The sequence below is a fragment of the Podarcis melisellensis genome, assembly GCF_964234715.1.
Source record: "Podarcis melisellensis genome assembly, chromosome: 8".
In the NCBI taxonomy this organism is placed as follows: domain Eukaryota; kingdom Metazoa; phylum Chordata; class Lepidosauria; order Squamata; family Lacertidae; genus Podarcis; species Podarcis melisellensis.
This window is the reverse complement of record NC_138540.1, coordinates 76,714,664-76,731,239: the sequence shown is the minus strand read 5'-3', so window position 1 is coordinate 76,731,239 and position 16,576 is coordinate 76,714,664. Positions and strand designations below refer to the sequence as shown.

The 16,576-nt window shown below is 44.8% G+C and overlaps 1 protein-coding gene across 1 annotated transcript; it reads right to left on the bottom strand.

The window, feature by feature from the left end:
* Nucleotides 1–3,306: 3,306 nt before the first annotated feature.
* On the bottom strand, nt 3,307–15,874 carry LOC309376181 (uncharacterized protein). The gene is made up of 6 exons (XM_081922421.1): nt 15,784–15,874; nt 10,718–10,830; nt 9,224–9,325; nt 6,334–6,501; nt 5,500–5,640; nt 3,307–4,333 (listed from the first exon to the last, which is right to left on the bottom strand). The coding sequence occupies exons 2-6, from the start codon at nt 10,761–10,763 to the stop codon at nt 3,747–3,749; spliced, it is 1,044 nt and encodes a 347-aa protein (XP_081778547.1). The 5' UTR covers nt 10,764–10,830; nt 15,784–15,874; the 3' UTR covers nt 3,307–3,746.
* Between the last annotated feature and the right edge of the window lie 702 nt (nt 15,875–16,576).

The window sequence follows — 16,576 nt, the reverse complement described above, 5'->3', positions numbered from 1 at the left end:
GTTTCCAGGACAGGGCAGTGCCTGAAAGAGGAATGTAATGGTAAGGTAGCCCTTCTGACTAAAGAAGTCCCCTCATTTTGCAGCAAGCCATGCCTGCAAGCTCATTTTTTATATATATAAAAAGGGGGGGAGAATAAGCTGAAGGAATTAGTCTCATCCTTCCTGACCCTAGCTGACTTTCAACTGTAAGAGGTCTAAGGATCTTCTAAAAACTCTCATCACCTTTAACAAGCTACAGTTTCCAGGACTCTTGTGGTAGGAAGCCATGACTGTTTAAAATGACTGTTTAAACAATGCAGAGGGTCTTCTCGGTAGTGGTGCCCACCCTGTTGAACACACTCCCATCAAATGTCAAGGAAATAAACAACTATCTGACTTTTAGAAGACATCTGAAGACAGCCTTGTATCAGGAAGTTTTTAATGTCTAATGTTTTACATATTGTGTGTGTGCTGTAAGCCACCCAGAGGGGCTGGGGAAACCCAGCCAGATGGGTGGGGTATAATTATTATTATTATTATTATGCCTCTGAACATGGAGGTTCCATTTACCCATTGGTACCTCGGGTTACAGACACTTCAGCTTACAGACTCTGCTAACCCAGAAATAGTACCTCGGGTTAAGAACTTTGTTTCAGGATGAAAACAGAAATCGCGTGGCAGCGGCGGTGCAGCGGCAGTGGGAGGCCCCATTAGCTAAAGTGGTACTTCAGGTTAAGAACAGTTTCAGGTTAAGAACGGACCTCCGGAACGAATTAAGTACTTAACCTGAGGTACCACTGTAATAGCCATTACCAAGGAGAGTTGAGCTCCGAGGGCCTTCTGGCGATTCTCTCCCTTCGAGAAGTGAGGTTACAGGGAACTAGGCAGAGGGCCTTCTCAGTGGTGGTGCCCACCCTGTGGAACGCCTTCCCATCAGATGTCAAGGAAAGAAACAACTATCTGACTTGCAGTCCTGTTTAGGGAAGTTTTTAATGTTTAATGCTTTAACGTGCTTTTAATAATCTGTTGAGTGGGGTATAAATAACATTGTTGTTGTTGTTGTTGTTGTTGTTGTTGTTGTTATATAAAATGGTACCATAGTAGTTTAACTGTACAGCACTGATGGGGCCTGAGTGTTTCAGATATATTTATATTGTACAGTGGAATTTTGGTTTTCAAATGTAATCTGTTCCGGAAGACCGTTCGACTTCTGAAACGTTCAAAAACCGAGGATCAATGGGCGGTCAGCAAACTCCATTGATAAAATGGAGAAACACACCTTGGAAACCATTCAACTTCTGAGGTGCATTAAAAAACGTTCGGGTTCCAAATCGTTCAGCTTCCCAGACACTTGAAAACCAAGGTTCTAGTGTACTGTTTTAACATGTTGGTGTTTGTCTCCCTGGGCTCTTTTGGAAGGAAGAGTGGGGTAGAAACTTAATAACTAATAAGGAGAGTCCTCCTGGATCACGTCACAAGCCTGTCTAGTCCTACTTCCTGTTTCCTACAGGAAGCAAGGGAAAGCCCACAATCAGAACATTAAGGAGCTAGTTTTTGTAAGCCATGCTTCTTAGATGAATGGCGGAGTATAAATGCTGTAAGTATTTCTCCCTTGCTATTCTTCCTCAGGTATTCAGATGCATGTCCAACAAACAGACAAATAGCCACTATGGCTGGTGGGTATTGATAAACATATTCTCTATGACTTTTTCTAATCCCCTAGTGAATGAATGAAACTGTTCAACCATTTTGTTTTCAGCTGGAGACAGTGGTCTAGGAGGCTAGAGGCAGTCCTTGCCAGGAAGTTCAACAGGAAACTGAAAATTAAGTTGTTACGGGAAATGGAAACTTAGCAAAACTCTATTGTCATTCTGGTTGGCTGCAGTCCTAAAGGCTGTTTTAGCAGAGGCAGTCTGAAAAGCAAGGCTGTCAGTTATCTTGTTCAATTAGCGAAGGTTAAGTTCAGTTGCTGAATTTTATACATATATGGGTGTTTGCTTGTTAGTAAAGTATATCTTCTAAATTGGAAACAGGAACCAGTAGAAGGAAAGCAAGGAAGAACTTTATTTTCCTTTTGCAACTGAGTCCCCCCCCACACACACCTTTACATGGAAGTGAGCACCCAGGGCAAAGGAGTGTAAGAACTTTTAAAGACTTTAGAAATTGCCCAGACCCCCAGCCAAAGACCACTCAAAAAGCAGTCTGCTCTCTCCTTTGCTCCCATGGCCCACCTTGACTTCATGTAATTCCAGGATTGTGATGTGGCACTACAAAACCTCCAACGGGAGCTGCGTGAAGACAGCCTTACATTTTTATGCATATAGGAAGATACACACATACACACAAAGAGAGAGAGACCAGGGGTCTGTTTCCTTAACAAGAGTTTTCTTTTAACATTGTTATTTATTTGTTTATTTGTTTATTTATTTATTGCCGTCCACATGTGCCTCAAAGCAATATATAAAATAAAATCCAAGAAGCAAAAAGGGGAAAAAATGTTTACAAAGCTTGGTTTTGTTAGGCCTATTTTAAAATACTCAGTTTTCCATAGCATTCTTCATATGTAGAAACTTGTATCTTTTAGAGCAGGGATTTGGAGCCTGTGGTCCTCAAAATGCTGCTGGACTCCTTCTCCCATCAGAAATGATGGAAGCTGCAGTTCCTGTACTGCAGGGGTTGGACTAGATGAGTCCCGTGGTCCCTTCCAACTCTTCAAATCTGTGATTCTGTGACATCTAGAGGGCCACAAGCTCTCCTGCCATAGTTTAGATGTTTGGGAAGCCCTTGAAAGCCAAACTGAGATCCTGGACTACCAATTCTCTGAGTCTGCAGATATTAATGAATGTTGAGCAGGTCTCCTGGGGAGGATGCAAATCAGCTCTGTGTTCCCTTGGAAATGTAAACATTTTCCACTGCAGACCCGTCTCCTTTCCCCTCGGACTTTGGACTTGTGCAGAACTCGAGAAAGCTGGACCAGGCAAAGGATGTTGTTTACCGAAGGGATATTTGCTTATTGATGAAAAGAGCCACGTCAGCATGTTAGGGTGGTTAGATGCAAGGGGGGGGCAAGGCCCATGTATTTTTAATAGTCGTGTTAAAGAGAGAAATGCAACTATTAAAGGATGAGGAATACTTCCCTCTTTGTGTTTATGAGTCCCTCTTATAGAATTTATATTTCTTTTGACCAAAAACGGTTGTTGCTCCACATTCAGAGGTATTTCGTGGTTTTAAAAATATTTATTTTATTTAATCAAGAATATATAATTTAATGATGCTCACAATTAAAGACTTAAAGAAAAAACATCAACACAGTTGAATTAAAATTAAACATACACACCCCAAAATAAAATGAATAACAAATGTTGGGTCATTTCTTTCACAATCCCTAGGGAAAATAATAATAGTTCCGCATTCAGAGGTGATTGTAAGGAGACTAAGAGTGCAAGCCTATGCACATCAATTCTGAAGGAAGTCTCATTGGGTTTGGTGCTACTTCCACCAGGGGATGAAGGGGGGGGTTGCTTTGGTTCTCATTTTAATGAGAACCCACCAAATCCACCAATACGCGAATCAAAATGCACCTGTCCTTTGAAATTCACACTTTTCCTCACTTTGTGATGCAGTTCACCCACCAAAAAATGTTTACAAAAAGGTATATTGGGGGGAAATGTACATTAAACTTCTGGGATTGGTGCCCTCTGTTCTTGTATTGTGTTGAAGATGCTCTTCTTAACTTGGGTAGAGAAGGTGTCTTGGGCCAAATGAGATCAGTAAAGAAATTCGTCCAGCAGGAGCCCAAGGAGACTTAGCAGTAGAATGGTGAAAACAGAACTAGTAGAGGTGGCAGAGGTGGAGGTGGTTGCAGGTTTAGTAGACTTGCTCAGGGACTTGTCGGAGGCTCGGTTGGTAGAGGTTTTAGAGGAGGTTGGGGTGGTGGAAGAGTTGAAGGAAGACAAGGTGGTGGGTGTTTTAGAGGAGGTTGGGATGGTGGAAGAGTTGGAGGAAGACAAGGTGGTGGGTGTTTTAGAGGAGGTTGGGATGGTGGAAGAGTTGGAGGAAGACAAGGTGGTGGAAGAGTTGGAGGAAGACAAGGTGGTGGAAGAGTTGGAGGAAGACAAGGTGGTGGAAGAGTTGGAGGAAGACAAGGTGGTGGAAGAGTTGGAGGAAGACAAGGTGGTGGAGGGTTTAGAGGAGGATGTGGGGATGTCCTGGCTGGCCCCTTCTTTAGCTTTCTCTATGTGGCTGCTGGTAATCATGTAAGTGACCTCTCCAAAGGTCAGCTTTGTGCCGCTGACAAGGTTGCTTGCTGTAGGGGTAGCACACCCTTCCCCAAAAAAGGACACCATTGTAGTACCTGCAAAAGGACAATAGGGGAAAGAAATTATATCATCCCTGCTGTAAAGAAAATGGCCCGTTCTGATGAAGAAAAGCCTTGCATCTGGGTTGATTTGGGGATTATGAGGTTAACCTGTTAAACCTCACCTGTCCAGGAATCAAATTAGAAGATGGTAAAATCTTTGAGGAAGGTACGGGGTGGGATTTCAAATAGGCAATACCGGCAGTTGGGACTAAAGAGCTTATACTTCCTTGCTTTTGTCAACTGGGAACCAAGTTGACAAAAGCAAGGAGCATGTTGGGGAACCAGGTGAAAGAAAGAGGTCAAGACAGGTGTTATAATGCCGAGGGCTGGTGGGTGCAAGAAACCAACCATTCTTTCACTATAGGAACTGTGTCTAGAGGGAAAGCTGCAAACATCCTCCATTTCTTTCTGCTCTTTTACTCCATTTTAGGGGGTTTGCTTTGTGTGCTTGTAACCATTCGTATTTTTAAACCTTTTCCCTAAGAACAACCTTTTTTATCCTTTTGGTCAGCTTTTAATCTAGCTTCACAAAACCTTTGTCGTCTACCTTAATGTGTCACCCTATATACCTGCATGCCAAGTTCTATGCTAACTTGAGGTCTTTTCAATGGGGAACTGGGACATGCTGCAAACAAATATAAGCAGCACCTCAAAGAAATGTGACCATTTTGAGACAGGCTAACAGTGAGTTCTTGCCAAGCCAGTTATTTGGGTCTCTTTTATGAACCACAGCTGTTCTTTGAAATTTTCACTTCTCTGAATTTTGCAATGCAGTTCTCAATATATATTTTTAACCCCTTGTATTAGGGGGAAGTGTGTATAACAAATTTCAGGGGAAATAAACCCAGACTCACCCATTGTAGAGCCAGTTCAGTGCAGTGATTAGAATATCCACTTAGATTCTGGGCTGAAATAACTGGATTTGGGCCAGTTATTATCTCTTAGCCTAACCTACCTCATAAGGTTTATGAGAGAGCAAGGGAGAGGCTGAACTCCTTGGAAGAAGAGCTGGATTAAAATGAAATGAATAGTAATAATCCGCAGTCATCATACTGGCCATCTCTCATGGATGCTTTAGCTGAGATTCCTGCATTGCAGGGGGTTGGACAAGATATCCCTTGGGGTCCCTTCCAACTCTATGATTCTACATTCTGATTTACCTGTTGTGATAACCCCAGTAATGGTAAGGCAATGGTCCTGGGATTTGGCGCATTTCATCGTGGTGGCATTGCAGGACTCAGAGCCGAAAACAAAGCATGTTGGGCACATCAGTTCACTGGGAGTGGTGTCTTCCTTTAGCGCTGCAGGAGTGATGAAATGAGTAAGTAAACAGAAAGAACATCTGCAGTGGCCGGCTCAGCAGTTGGCAAGCTGACTTGCTTCAGAAGTGCAAGTTGTAGCCTTCTCCAACTGGGCGCATCACAGACATTTCTCCAGATAGACTCCCCAATTTTAGACCAGCTTAAAACATACAATGGTACCTCGGGTTAAGAACTTAATTCGTTCCGGAGGTCCGTTCTTAACCTGAAACTGTTCTTAACCTGGGGTACCACTTTAGCTAATGGGGCCTCCTGCTGCCACCACGCCGCCAGAGCACGATTTCTGTTCTCATCCTGAAACAAAGTTCTTAACCCAAGGTACTATTTCTGGGTTAGCGGAGTCTGTAACCTGAAGCATCTGTAACCCGAGGTACCACTGAATTCTGCCTTCCATGCTACCTCAGCATTGCAAAGTTTGGAGAGAGGCTTCCAACCAGCAAAGAACTCTAAGCCCTTTTGGCAGTTTGTGCAAAGCCAGGGCAATAGCTTTATTCACAATCTACAAGACAAAAAAGCTCTTGTGCTATATCCTTCATTTTCCTGACTTATTATATACATTGTTAATAATTTTCATAATGCCCTTCAATAAAAATTCCCAGGGTATTTTGCATGAAAATACACCTATCCATTTCTGAGAGTCCTCCTTAGCCTTAATGAGTCCTGGACCCCACATACCTTCAGGGATAACAGCATTGCAGTTGTCCTCGTGGCAGCATATGGTTTTAGTGTTCCAGGAAAATTGTTTCCCCGCTGTGATGAACATCTCCTCCTCTTTGCACGCCAAAGGGGTCTGGCTGCTCCAACAGCTACTGAATATACCTGGTATTGCACTGGAGTCTTCACCTTCAAAAAAGTAGAAATCAGAAAGGAGTTAGAGACATCAGAATAACAACAACATGTGTTAAAACCAATGGCTAAGCAATATCACCTGTCCATTAAAGCAGAGAAGAAAAACATTTTCCAGCCTGAGAGCCGCATTGCATCATGGGCTGGCTTCCAGTAGCCAGTGGGGCAGGGGCAAAAGTGGGTGAAGCTACAGCTTTCTTCCCTTTGTACGCTCAACTGCATTCCAGTCTTGCAAAAGTCAGGGGTTTCTACACAGACCTCACTGCCTCCAGGCAAGCAAAGAGGTATTATCGCTGGCCAAGGACACTTCCAAGTGGGCAAAAACACTCAAAGACATTGGCAGAGGAAGAGGAGTGCAAGGGGAGCGCACCGCCCCCGGCAGTGCAATCCTGGCAGGGTGCCATCACAGCTGCCGCCCCCCCGCCCATGCTGGGTGCCACACCCCTGCAGGTGGCATGCCCCACCCCCAGGACACGAGCCAGCCCTCTCCTCACCTGCTCTCCACTCCCCGGTGCCAGAGCATGAAGCTCAGCCACTGCTCATAATTGGAGCACAGCCAGTGAAGAGTGGGGCCTATGGAAAGAGGGTGGACCTGGGAAAGGGCGGCTGAGCCAAGTGAGAGCCCCAAGGGGTGGGTAAAAAAGGCTGGAGGGCTGCATTGGGGCCCTGGACCTGAGGTTTCCCCACCTCTGCATTAAAGCATGCTTTCAATAAGCCCCATGGGTCAGGCTTCCTGTTTCCGGCGGTGGGAAATGGTTGACTCCCATGAGACCGGACCCCGACCGTGCCGATAATTCAGGGCTGATATGGGGATAATTAGCCCTGGCAGCCTGCCCAGGGCAGGGGAGGACTGTCTCAAAGACCTGCAGTTTGTCTGAGATTGCCGGTGTGCATTAAGATGCACCCAGCAGGACACTGGGTCAATGAGCACGACAACGGTTGGCACTCTCCAATGCCACTCCCATCTAGCCTGTCACATCTGTTTGGGATAGTATATATATATATATGGAAAACAAACAGACGTGGTCTGATTTGGAAAAGCTGAAGGAAAAAACCTGCAGAAAATACAGTCTCTGGTGTATGAGCTCGGACTTCAAATAGATCTTCAGCACGGTGTGTGGAATGTGGAGGCGATTGGTATGCTTTCTTTTTCCTCTTTAAGATCAACAATTGGTTTTTCATGCCAACCCTAGTTAGGAACTTAAATTGCTTTTTAAGTGCAGATGGACTTTTATTTATAATTGGGACTCACACACAGCTCTTTTTAAGACTTGAAAGGAGAAGAAAGGATAAGATGGCACTTGCTTACTACACAGTTTTAGAATTTGTCTCCGATTAAGATAAACAGGAATTAATTGCCGGCTGACAACAACGATTTGAGATAACATACAATGCAGCTGTTTCTGAAGGATTTTTTTTTTCATTTTGAGCAAGGGAAAAGGCTAAATGGATGTCTAGCAGGCCCCCCTCTAGGGCCCGGAGGGGGGGTTGAGTGGTTTCCAGGAAGGCTGATCGATCGCCAAATGATTGATATATACATATGCAACAAAATGAACAGACTGCTTAAGAACAATTCAACACTTGATAACAGCCGGACAGGAAAGATTAATGATTTGGGAGCTGCCAAGATATCAAATTCAAAGAACTGGACAGAAGCCTGGACCTGGATGGGGTCAGCTGAAGTGGCGCGGGGGGGGGGGGGAGCAGTGGAAGGGAACATAATATAAACCAGTCCGCACTCGGAGGTGGAAAGTTTATTCGTGGTTTTTGATGTGTGGAAGATCGCAGAGCCAGAGGCAAAGAAGTTTGGAGAGATAAAGTCGGATATGGAAATATGGAAAGATCGTGAGAGGCAGGACTAAGAATTCAGAGTTGCTTTGACGTTCAGGCCATGGGAAGCCGTAAAACAAGAATCAAATTTGGAAGACAATTGGGGGTTTTTAATTCTAGAGGGTTTTTTTGGATTATGAATTGAATGTTAATTGAATGTTCTTATTGGAAAATTAATAAACACTCTAACAAGAGGAAGAAGAAGAAGAAGAAGAAGAAGAAGAAGAAGAAGAAGAAGAAGAAGAAGAAGAAGAAGAAGAAGAAGAAGAAGAAGAAGAAGAAGCAGCAGCAGCAGCAGCAGCAGCCCCATGGTCAAGCACGGATGCATTTACACTTCTGGTCAGCAGTGATTCTTAGTATAAGGGCAGTAGTGCTCCTGTGTCAAGGAGCTGTCAAGGAGCCAGGTCAACCACAGGGCAGGCACACACACAGCAGGCACAGAAGGCAATTAGCCAATCTTTGACTCCTCTCTATCTGAGTCTGTGACGCTCAGCCTCTATCCCTCCTTCTCCTGACCCTTCTCCTGACCCCTCAGACACCCTTCTCCCAGCACCTCCCAGCTCAATCCTTCTGCAAACTGCTTTTCTGTGTCCCACCACCAGGATCCAGAATCTTAAGTTGGCATCTTCTGTGCACTTGGTGGGAGGCTCTTGAGTGGGCGGCTCCCACCACTATTCCTCATCCAGCCAGTGCCTGATATCCTGTTACAATCTGTAATACACTGTCAAGTTTGCACCATTCAAATGGAGAGCTTGGTATTGGATATGTGATTCAATATCATGAAAATTTTGGCTGTGTTCTCCCACCACCACATTGTTTAAAACCTACATTTCCAGCAAGCTTTGGGTTAGTGTTATCTGGAAATGCCCTCAGAGGTGCGTTCACCTACCAGTTTTAATGTTCCCTGTCACAGCGATGCACGCTCCTTCTTTGTTGGCTGTGCAAGTTGTTCCACTTGTGCAGTTTGTACATTCACAACTCAGGGATTTTGCTGAGGGGGAAATAATAATATCAATAACAGTAAATGACAACAACCACTGCTATTATGGCGGTAGCAACAACCTGATCTGTTATTTCTTTTGTTTATATTTTACTTTCTGAACTTGACCTTTCCTCCAAGGAATTCAGGGGGATGTGCTGGAGAAACTGCTGTTTCACAGCAGCACAACCTAGGCCACAATTGCTCCACACATTTAAAACACTGTGGTGCCACTTTAAGCAGTCATGGCTTCCCCCAAAGAATTCTGGGAGTTGCGATTTGTTAAGGGTGCTGAGAGTTGTTAGCAGGCCCTTGTTCCACTCCCACAGCTGCAGTTCCCAGAGTTCCCTGGGATTGATTGTTAAACCACTGTATGAATAGCAGCCATCTAGCTCTGGGAACTGGAGCTCTATGTGGGAAATAGGGGCCTTCCAACAACTCTCAGTAGCCTTCATGAACTACAGCTCCCACAATCCTTTGGGGGAAGCCATGACCTGCAGCTCCCCAGCACTACAGGATTATCACCCTTGGTGTACGTGGGTTTCCCCTCTCCAGTTACTTTTATTCTCACAACAGCTCTCTGAGGTATGTCAGTCTATTAGGGGGTAAGAGAGCCGAAAATATTGCCAATATTCTTCACATCTGGCAACCAATGCACTCCTTTGGTATCAGATAGTACATGGGTTGATAAGTCTAAAAAGACCGGGGCACAAATTTTCACAGCCCCCTAGCAACTATGGTGGCTCATTTACTAGATGTGATGTATTTAGTGTTAATTCTGGAAGTGTTTACTTGATTCTGACCAAACGAAGCCTCCTAATGTATATTTTGCTCTAGGAGGTTTAGTTTCATCAGAATCAAGCATATACTTCCAGAGTTAATAGTAAATGCATTACTCCTGGTAAATGAGCTACCATAGCCATGAAAATTTGCGTCCCATGCCTTTTGGACTCGTCTCCCCATGTACTACAGTGGTACCTCAGGTTACATACGCTTCAGGATACATACGCTTCAGGTTACAGACTCCGCTAACCCAGAAATAGTACCTTGGGTTAAGAACTTTGTTTCAAGATGAGAACAGAAATTGTGCTCTGGTGGCGCGGCGACAGCAGGAGGCCCCATTAGCTAAAGTGGTGCTTCAGGTTAAGAACAGTTTCAGGTTAAGAACGGACCTCCGGAACAAATTAAGTACTTAACCCAAGGTACCACTGTATCTGAAACCAAATAGGTTCATTGGTTGCCAGGTGAGAATTTTTCCCCAGCTCTCCTACCCCACCGTATTGATTAGAGTAGAATCCTGCTTTCATTCCTAATTTCATCTGGGGGAGAGCTGGGGTGAGAGGACTCTGAGCTGCCTGCTCTGACAGAGGCTAGTTATACCCCTAGTTAAACAACTCAACTCACCTGAAGCTATCAGGGCAGCAAAAAGGTAGAGAAGAAAGAGCTTCATGGTTCTGAGAACTGAGGAGGTCTGGTTTGAATGGAGGGGAAACGTTCCAGTGAGGCGATTTCTGTGGCTGCAGGACCAAAATGATGAGTGATTAAAACAGCAAGCTGGAAACAACATGAGGACAACCTAACAAAACAGAGTTTGGAGGTACAGCCAGGCAAATGGGGCTGTAGTGTGTCATGTAGCAGGGAGTGCCAATGGCTGGAGCTGCTGGGAGTTGGAGACCAGCAATATCTGGAGGGCTGCAGATTACCCCTCTCTATTTGGGGCAGAATTTGTTTTTCACCCCCTTGATCTCTCCACTTTAAAGGTCTACTACACAGGTGGGGGACCTCTGGTCCTGCAAATGTTGCTGAACTGCAACTTCCACCAGCCCCAGCAAGCATGGCCAGTGTTCAGCGTTGATAAGATTTGTAGTTGAGCAACATCTGCTGGGCCAAATCTTCCCTGCACCTGCTGGAGATGTGCAGATCAGAGCATTCCCAATTCTGCTGCTCTAGGCTTCCGTTGCAAAGTCCCATCAATGTGACGAAGAAATGGACCAACATTATCCCCATAACAGAGGATGCCTGTGAAACCTTAACACCTGGACAAATAAGCCTTCTTTTCATGTATGCTGGTTGAGCTGGACATCTCTTAGAGGAACACCCTCTCTCATCTGTCTTCTGTTCCCCCACCCACTGGGTGAAAGCAGCTACCCATGGATTGCAAGAGCCTTAGTAACATTAATCCTTGCATTATGACAAGCCACCAGTCTCTATATTGTCTACAGAAAAGCAATGAGGCTTCAAAGATTCAGGCAATTTTAAAGGGAATTTTGAGGCTCCTTCAGCCTTCCACAGCCACACCTTATCCGATAAACTTCAAGAGGAAAGTGTTAAGCAAAGGAACAAGGTCATTGTGCTCCTTAAACAAACATTCTCAAATGAAGTGGGACAAGAAGAAAACCAGAAGTGGATCTGCGTGGATCTGTGTGTGTGGAGAGAGAGGGGGAGGTTTGTGGGCTCAGCAGTAATGGTGAAAATCTTGCCTAAACATGGCTCTGGGGCAACCAGCTGCTGAATACTAAGTGTGTAAGGAGACAGGACACTGTTCAGCAATGAGCTAGATGGGTCAATGGTCTGACATGAGGAAAAGTAGCTTCCTAAGGCCTGGAGTAAGAGTCGTCAAGCCTACCTTGGGTTACCTCTAGGGATTGGGGGGAAATTTGATTTAGTCTGCATTTCCAGGCAAGCTTGCTTGATTTGCACTTTGAAAAGCAATCACCCACCCAAAACACAACCATCCTTTGAAATTCACACTTGTCTGAATTTTGCGATGCAATTTTCCAGCCAAATATTTTGCACATAAATGCATATACTAGGGTAAAGAGTGTGTGAAAATGCATCTGTTCCTGAAAATAACATACAAAAATGCATTTTAGGGAAGTCCCCATTTACACAAGTTCAATAAGTGTGCACATTGCACTGAACCCAGAAACGTCACAAAAGGGGATGGAACGAGGGGGGGAGGGGAGCAGGCTTTTTTCAGTGGTGTTTCAAATATACATGATTTCACTTAAACAAACAGTGACTTGGAATGCAACCCATATGTACATTGGGAGTTGCCTGTATATTATGGGAAATTGCTTTGCAGAATTGTGTACGTCACGCAAAATTGCATAGAAACGTGTGTATCAGGCAAAAGTCACACCCAAATGCTGATAACTCTTCAGGAGAGAAAAGTTGGAAATGAGAAACTGAAACTGAAATTGGCAGATTTGCCCATCCCAAATTACCTGCTCTCTGCGGTTTGCATGACAATAGCTCAGGCAGCAATCCCATTTGCTCCCACCCAAAAGAATATCTGGGCAAGGTCAGTAGACAAAGGGCTGTCCTGCCCTCTTCACTAAACAATTTGGGGCAGGACCCCATGGCGTGTGCCTCGAGGAGTGTGTATGCAAGGAGAATGTGCCTTGTGTGAACACACAACACCTGAGAACAAGAGGAGGGTCCCACCCTCATAGCAAATACATCTCTCTGGGAGAGGGTGGTTTGGGGAACATTTTGGCTGAAAACCATGTAACAGAGATGGCAGGAATGGATGGAGCAGCAGGCCAAGGGGAAAGGAAGACATTCAAGGCTGCCGCAGCTGATCATCTGAATTAAGGGAGAGAAGTGAGATTGGAGGGGAGAATGTGAGTGGAGTGAGGTGGCAAATGGTACTGCAATGTTGGCATTTGAGCCTTTATTGGGAAATGCATCTCTGCAATGTTGATAAATTGACACAGAGCTCACTTTCATGGAAACCAGTTTGCTGCATTTCAGGTTGGGCCCCGGATAAGGAAACTTTGACAAGAAAGAGGAGGTTGTCCAAACAAAGGAATTATCAGACCCACAGGGTGGCTGCAGGGCCAGCGGTGCACCCCAGATGTTTAGCTCATGCCCATGACGCTGCTTTGCACTCCACCCCTGAAATCCCCCAAGCTTTGCAAAACACCTTCTGCCACCATGGGGCATCACAGCACTTAATGTTTGTCAGATGTTCTGCATTTTAAAAGATCAGTGGAGTCTTTGCCAAAATGTTTCCGTGTTGTGGGTGTGGGGAATCTCTGGCCTTCCAGATGTTGCTAACTCCCCATCATCTGTGGCCATTGGTCATGCTTGCTGGGGCTGGTAAGAGTTGTACTTCAGCACATCTGGAGGGCCAAAGGTTCCCCGCACCTGCAGCTTTCATTCTGGAGTTGTTAAGTCCTCGGTTACTATGGGCAGGTTTTTTTACACCATGTCAGATCATCTATCTAGCTCAGAATTGACTACATGGACTGGCAGCTACTCTTGAAGGTTTTAGAAAGAAGGCCTTCCCAGCTGAACCCAGAGATGCTGAGGAGTGGATCTGGGACCTTATGCATGCAAAGAAAAAATAACTCTAATATTTTATGGGGGAAATTAATTTTACATCACAGTTGCATTTACTTTCACTTTTTGAAGGATCTGATAAGTCTGTAAAGACAAGGGATCTCTTGATATTTGTGCTTGCTGCAACAACGCTATTCGTTGCCCAGATGTGTCAGAGAGTAGACCTATGATGTAAAAATGTGTGCAGTTTGGCTATACCTGTAATGTAACATACAATGTAATGGTGCTGAAAGGAAAGCAAAAGAAAGCAGATGCCTTTTATGCCACCTGCTGGCAGTTTATTTCCTATGCTAGGGAAAAGGATCTGTGAAATAGGTTTTCGGCTGCATCGCTACATATCTGGATGTTGTGACTGGCAGATGGACGATTCCATACAACCTTGATAAAAGATATTATAAACACTGGTGATGTTGGGGGCAGAGGGAAGGGGGTGGCGGGATTATGTTTAGTTTGCTAGTTGTATTTTGATGTGCAGCTATTAAAACCAACCCAAATACTTACAAAATAATAAAATAATGATAATTTCAGTGGGGAGGGGGCCCTGTAGCACCAGAGAAGGCATCCAAATTTAGTTGTTTTAAAGGACGATTAGATAAATGAATGGAGGGTGACTCTCAATGCCGCTCATCATGATGGCTACATTATCCCCATGATCTGAGGCAACACACCTCTCAATACCAGCCACTGGGGATCCTGAGTGTGAGAGCACTATTTTATAGGTTGTTCGCTGCTGTGAGGACAGAATCAGGGCCATATTAAGACTTTTAGAGGCCTGAAGCACTGAAAAGATTTTGGTGTTCCCCAGTGTTGTTTTTCTAGAAAAAGAGGTGCTGGAACTCACCATGAATACATCTCTTGCTCTCTTATAATGGCAATGGCACCCACCTGAGAGGTGATGAAACTAAGTTCTGGTTGGTGCTCCCCCATAAAAACAATACTAAGCTGATTGATTGATTGATTTGCAGGTGAGAAGATTAGGGCAGGGGTGTTACGATTATGCTTAGCTGTCTAGTTATATTTTGTTACATGTCTATGAAAACCAATAAAATTTATTATTATTATTATTATTATTATTATTATTATTATTATTATTATTACTTCAGTGTGGAGGGGGCCCTGTGAGTGACAGGGGAGAGACCACCAACTTGAAAAGCTTTAAAAGGGATAGAGAAACCAATGACTGATGACCATCAATGGCTACTATTCATGAAGGCTACATTGCCTCCAGTATCCAAAGCCACAGGTTTGTGGGATAGTTCAGTTGGCAGAGCATGAGACTCTTAATTTCAGGATCATTGATTCGAGCCCCAAACTGGGTAAAATATTCCTGCATTGTAGGGGGTTGTACTAGATGGCCCTTGTGGTCCCTTCCAACTCTACAAATTCTCTGATTCTGTGCAGGTCTTCTCAAGACCAGTCCCTGGGGATCACGAGTAGGTGAGTGAGCTAGATGGAATATTGGATGGAGCTAGATGGAGAAGTCTAAGGCAACTTCCTATATCCCTTTCGAACAGAGCAAACTGCTGGTATGTGGCATGGCATGCTAAATGTAAAAAGGAGCGGTGTCCTTGAGGTATACAAAACACAATTCTCTCCCTGTGGTTTCACCACCTTGCACATTTTTCAGGATCTGAAAGAAGAGGATGGGGCTGTTTCCCTATGATGTCTTACCCCTCCCCCTTTCAAAAAGTTGACAAAGCAACTGAGTGCGTATGAAGAAAGCACATTTGGAGTCAGTGGACCAGCAGCATTTAGAGTGAGTGGGCCAGTGCTGTTGTTTTTCCACTGTGCCCATAAAGACAGCTTGCCTACCACTCCTGATCATCCCCAGTCATGCAGGGCTCTGGGTATGTGCTGTGTACATTCTAGGATGTGGCAGGATCAGTGGCCTGGCAACGAACCACAGAAATGGCATGTGCACCCTAGAATGTTCACTGGAATCTGCTGTTCCCTGTAAGCAGAAGTGCCAAGCTATTCAGGGATGCCACAGAACAGCTTCATGCTGACCTTCCCAAATATCTCCTCTTTGCCATTGAAGCCTTATGCAATCACCCCTTCCCAAGAACCAGCATGTCCTGGATGTAAGGCGGACTAAAATCCCTAGCAAAGCATTCCTCCCTTACCTGGTTTTCTTTCCCTTGCTTTGTTGGCAGGATATCTTTATGCAGAGGCACCAGCTGAGAGGCGTCAGGTTGGTGGTGTGAGATATATACACTCTCCGGCAAAAGGTGAGTAAGTAGCCCTATCAGTGGGCAGGGAGAAGATATGAAAAGAAAAGGCAGTTTCGAGGAGGGCGTTTTAAGGTGGAGAGAAATATGTGATAAAGAAGGAAACAGGTAGGTGAGACAAAGAAGGAAAGAGGACCAACATGTACAGTTGTGTCTTGTGGGGGAATCTGTGGATCCAATTGTGCCATGGAATTTTTTGTTTGTTTGTTTGTTTATTCAGGACTGTTTTCCTCCAGTCACCAGAAGGAAGCAAATGGCTGCCCTGACAAGAAGCGTTTCTAAGGGTGAGCATGAAGTAAGTACAGGTGAATCAGTCCGTTTTGGTTTCTCTCTGTTTCTCATTTTCCCCCAATCAAATTCTCCACATTTGCACAAGAGATTGGCAAAGTAGGTAGGAAAAGGCAGTGTTGACGAACCACGCAAGCAGTGGTGACAACCCCTAGTACTCAGTATTTCTGTAGCACACGCCATACGTAGAAACTTCCTGTCTCCGAATGGCAATGGCCAACTTTTGCGCATCATGCAGAGTCAAACCAGGGTTTGAATCAGATGAGCAAATAAGCAGGTTCCTGGTCCAAGGATCAAGACTGCTGTACTTCTCCCCTGTTCCTACTGCTGTCCTTCCCTGGGGAAAGCCATGATTTGGCTTAACAGTACATCCAGACCTGGCCTTGTGGTTTGTCTCACT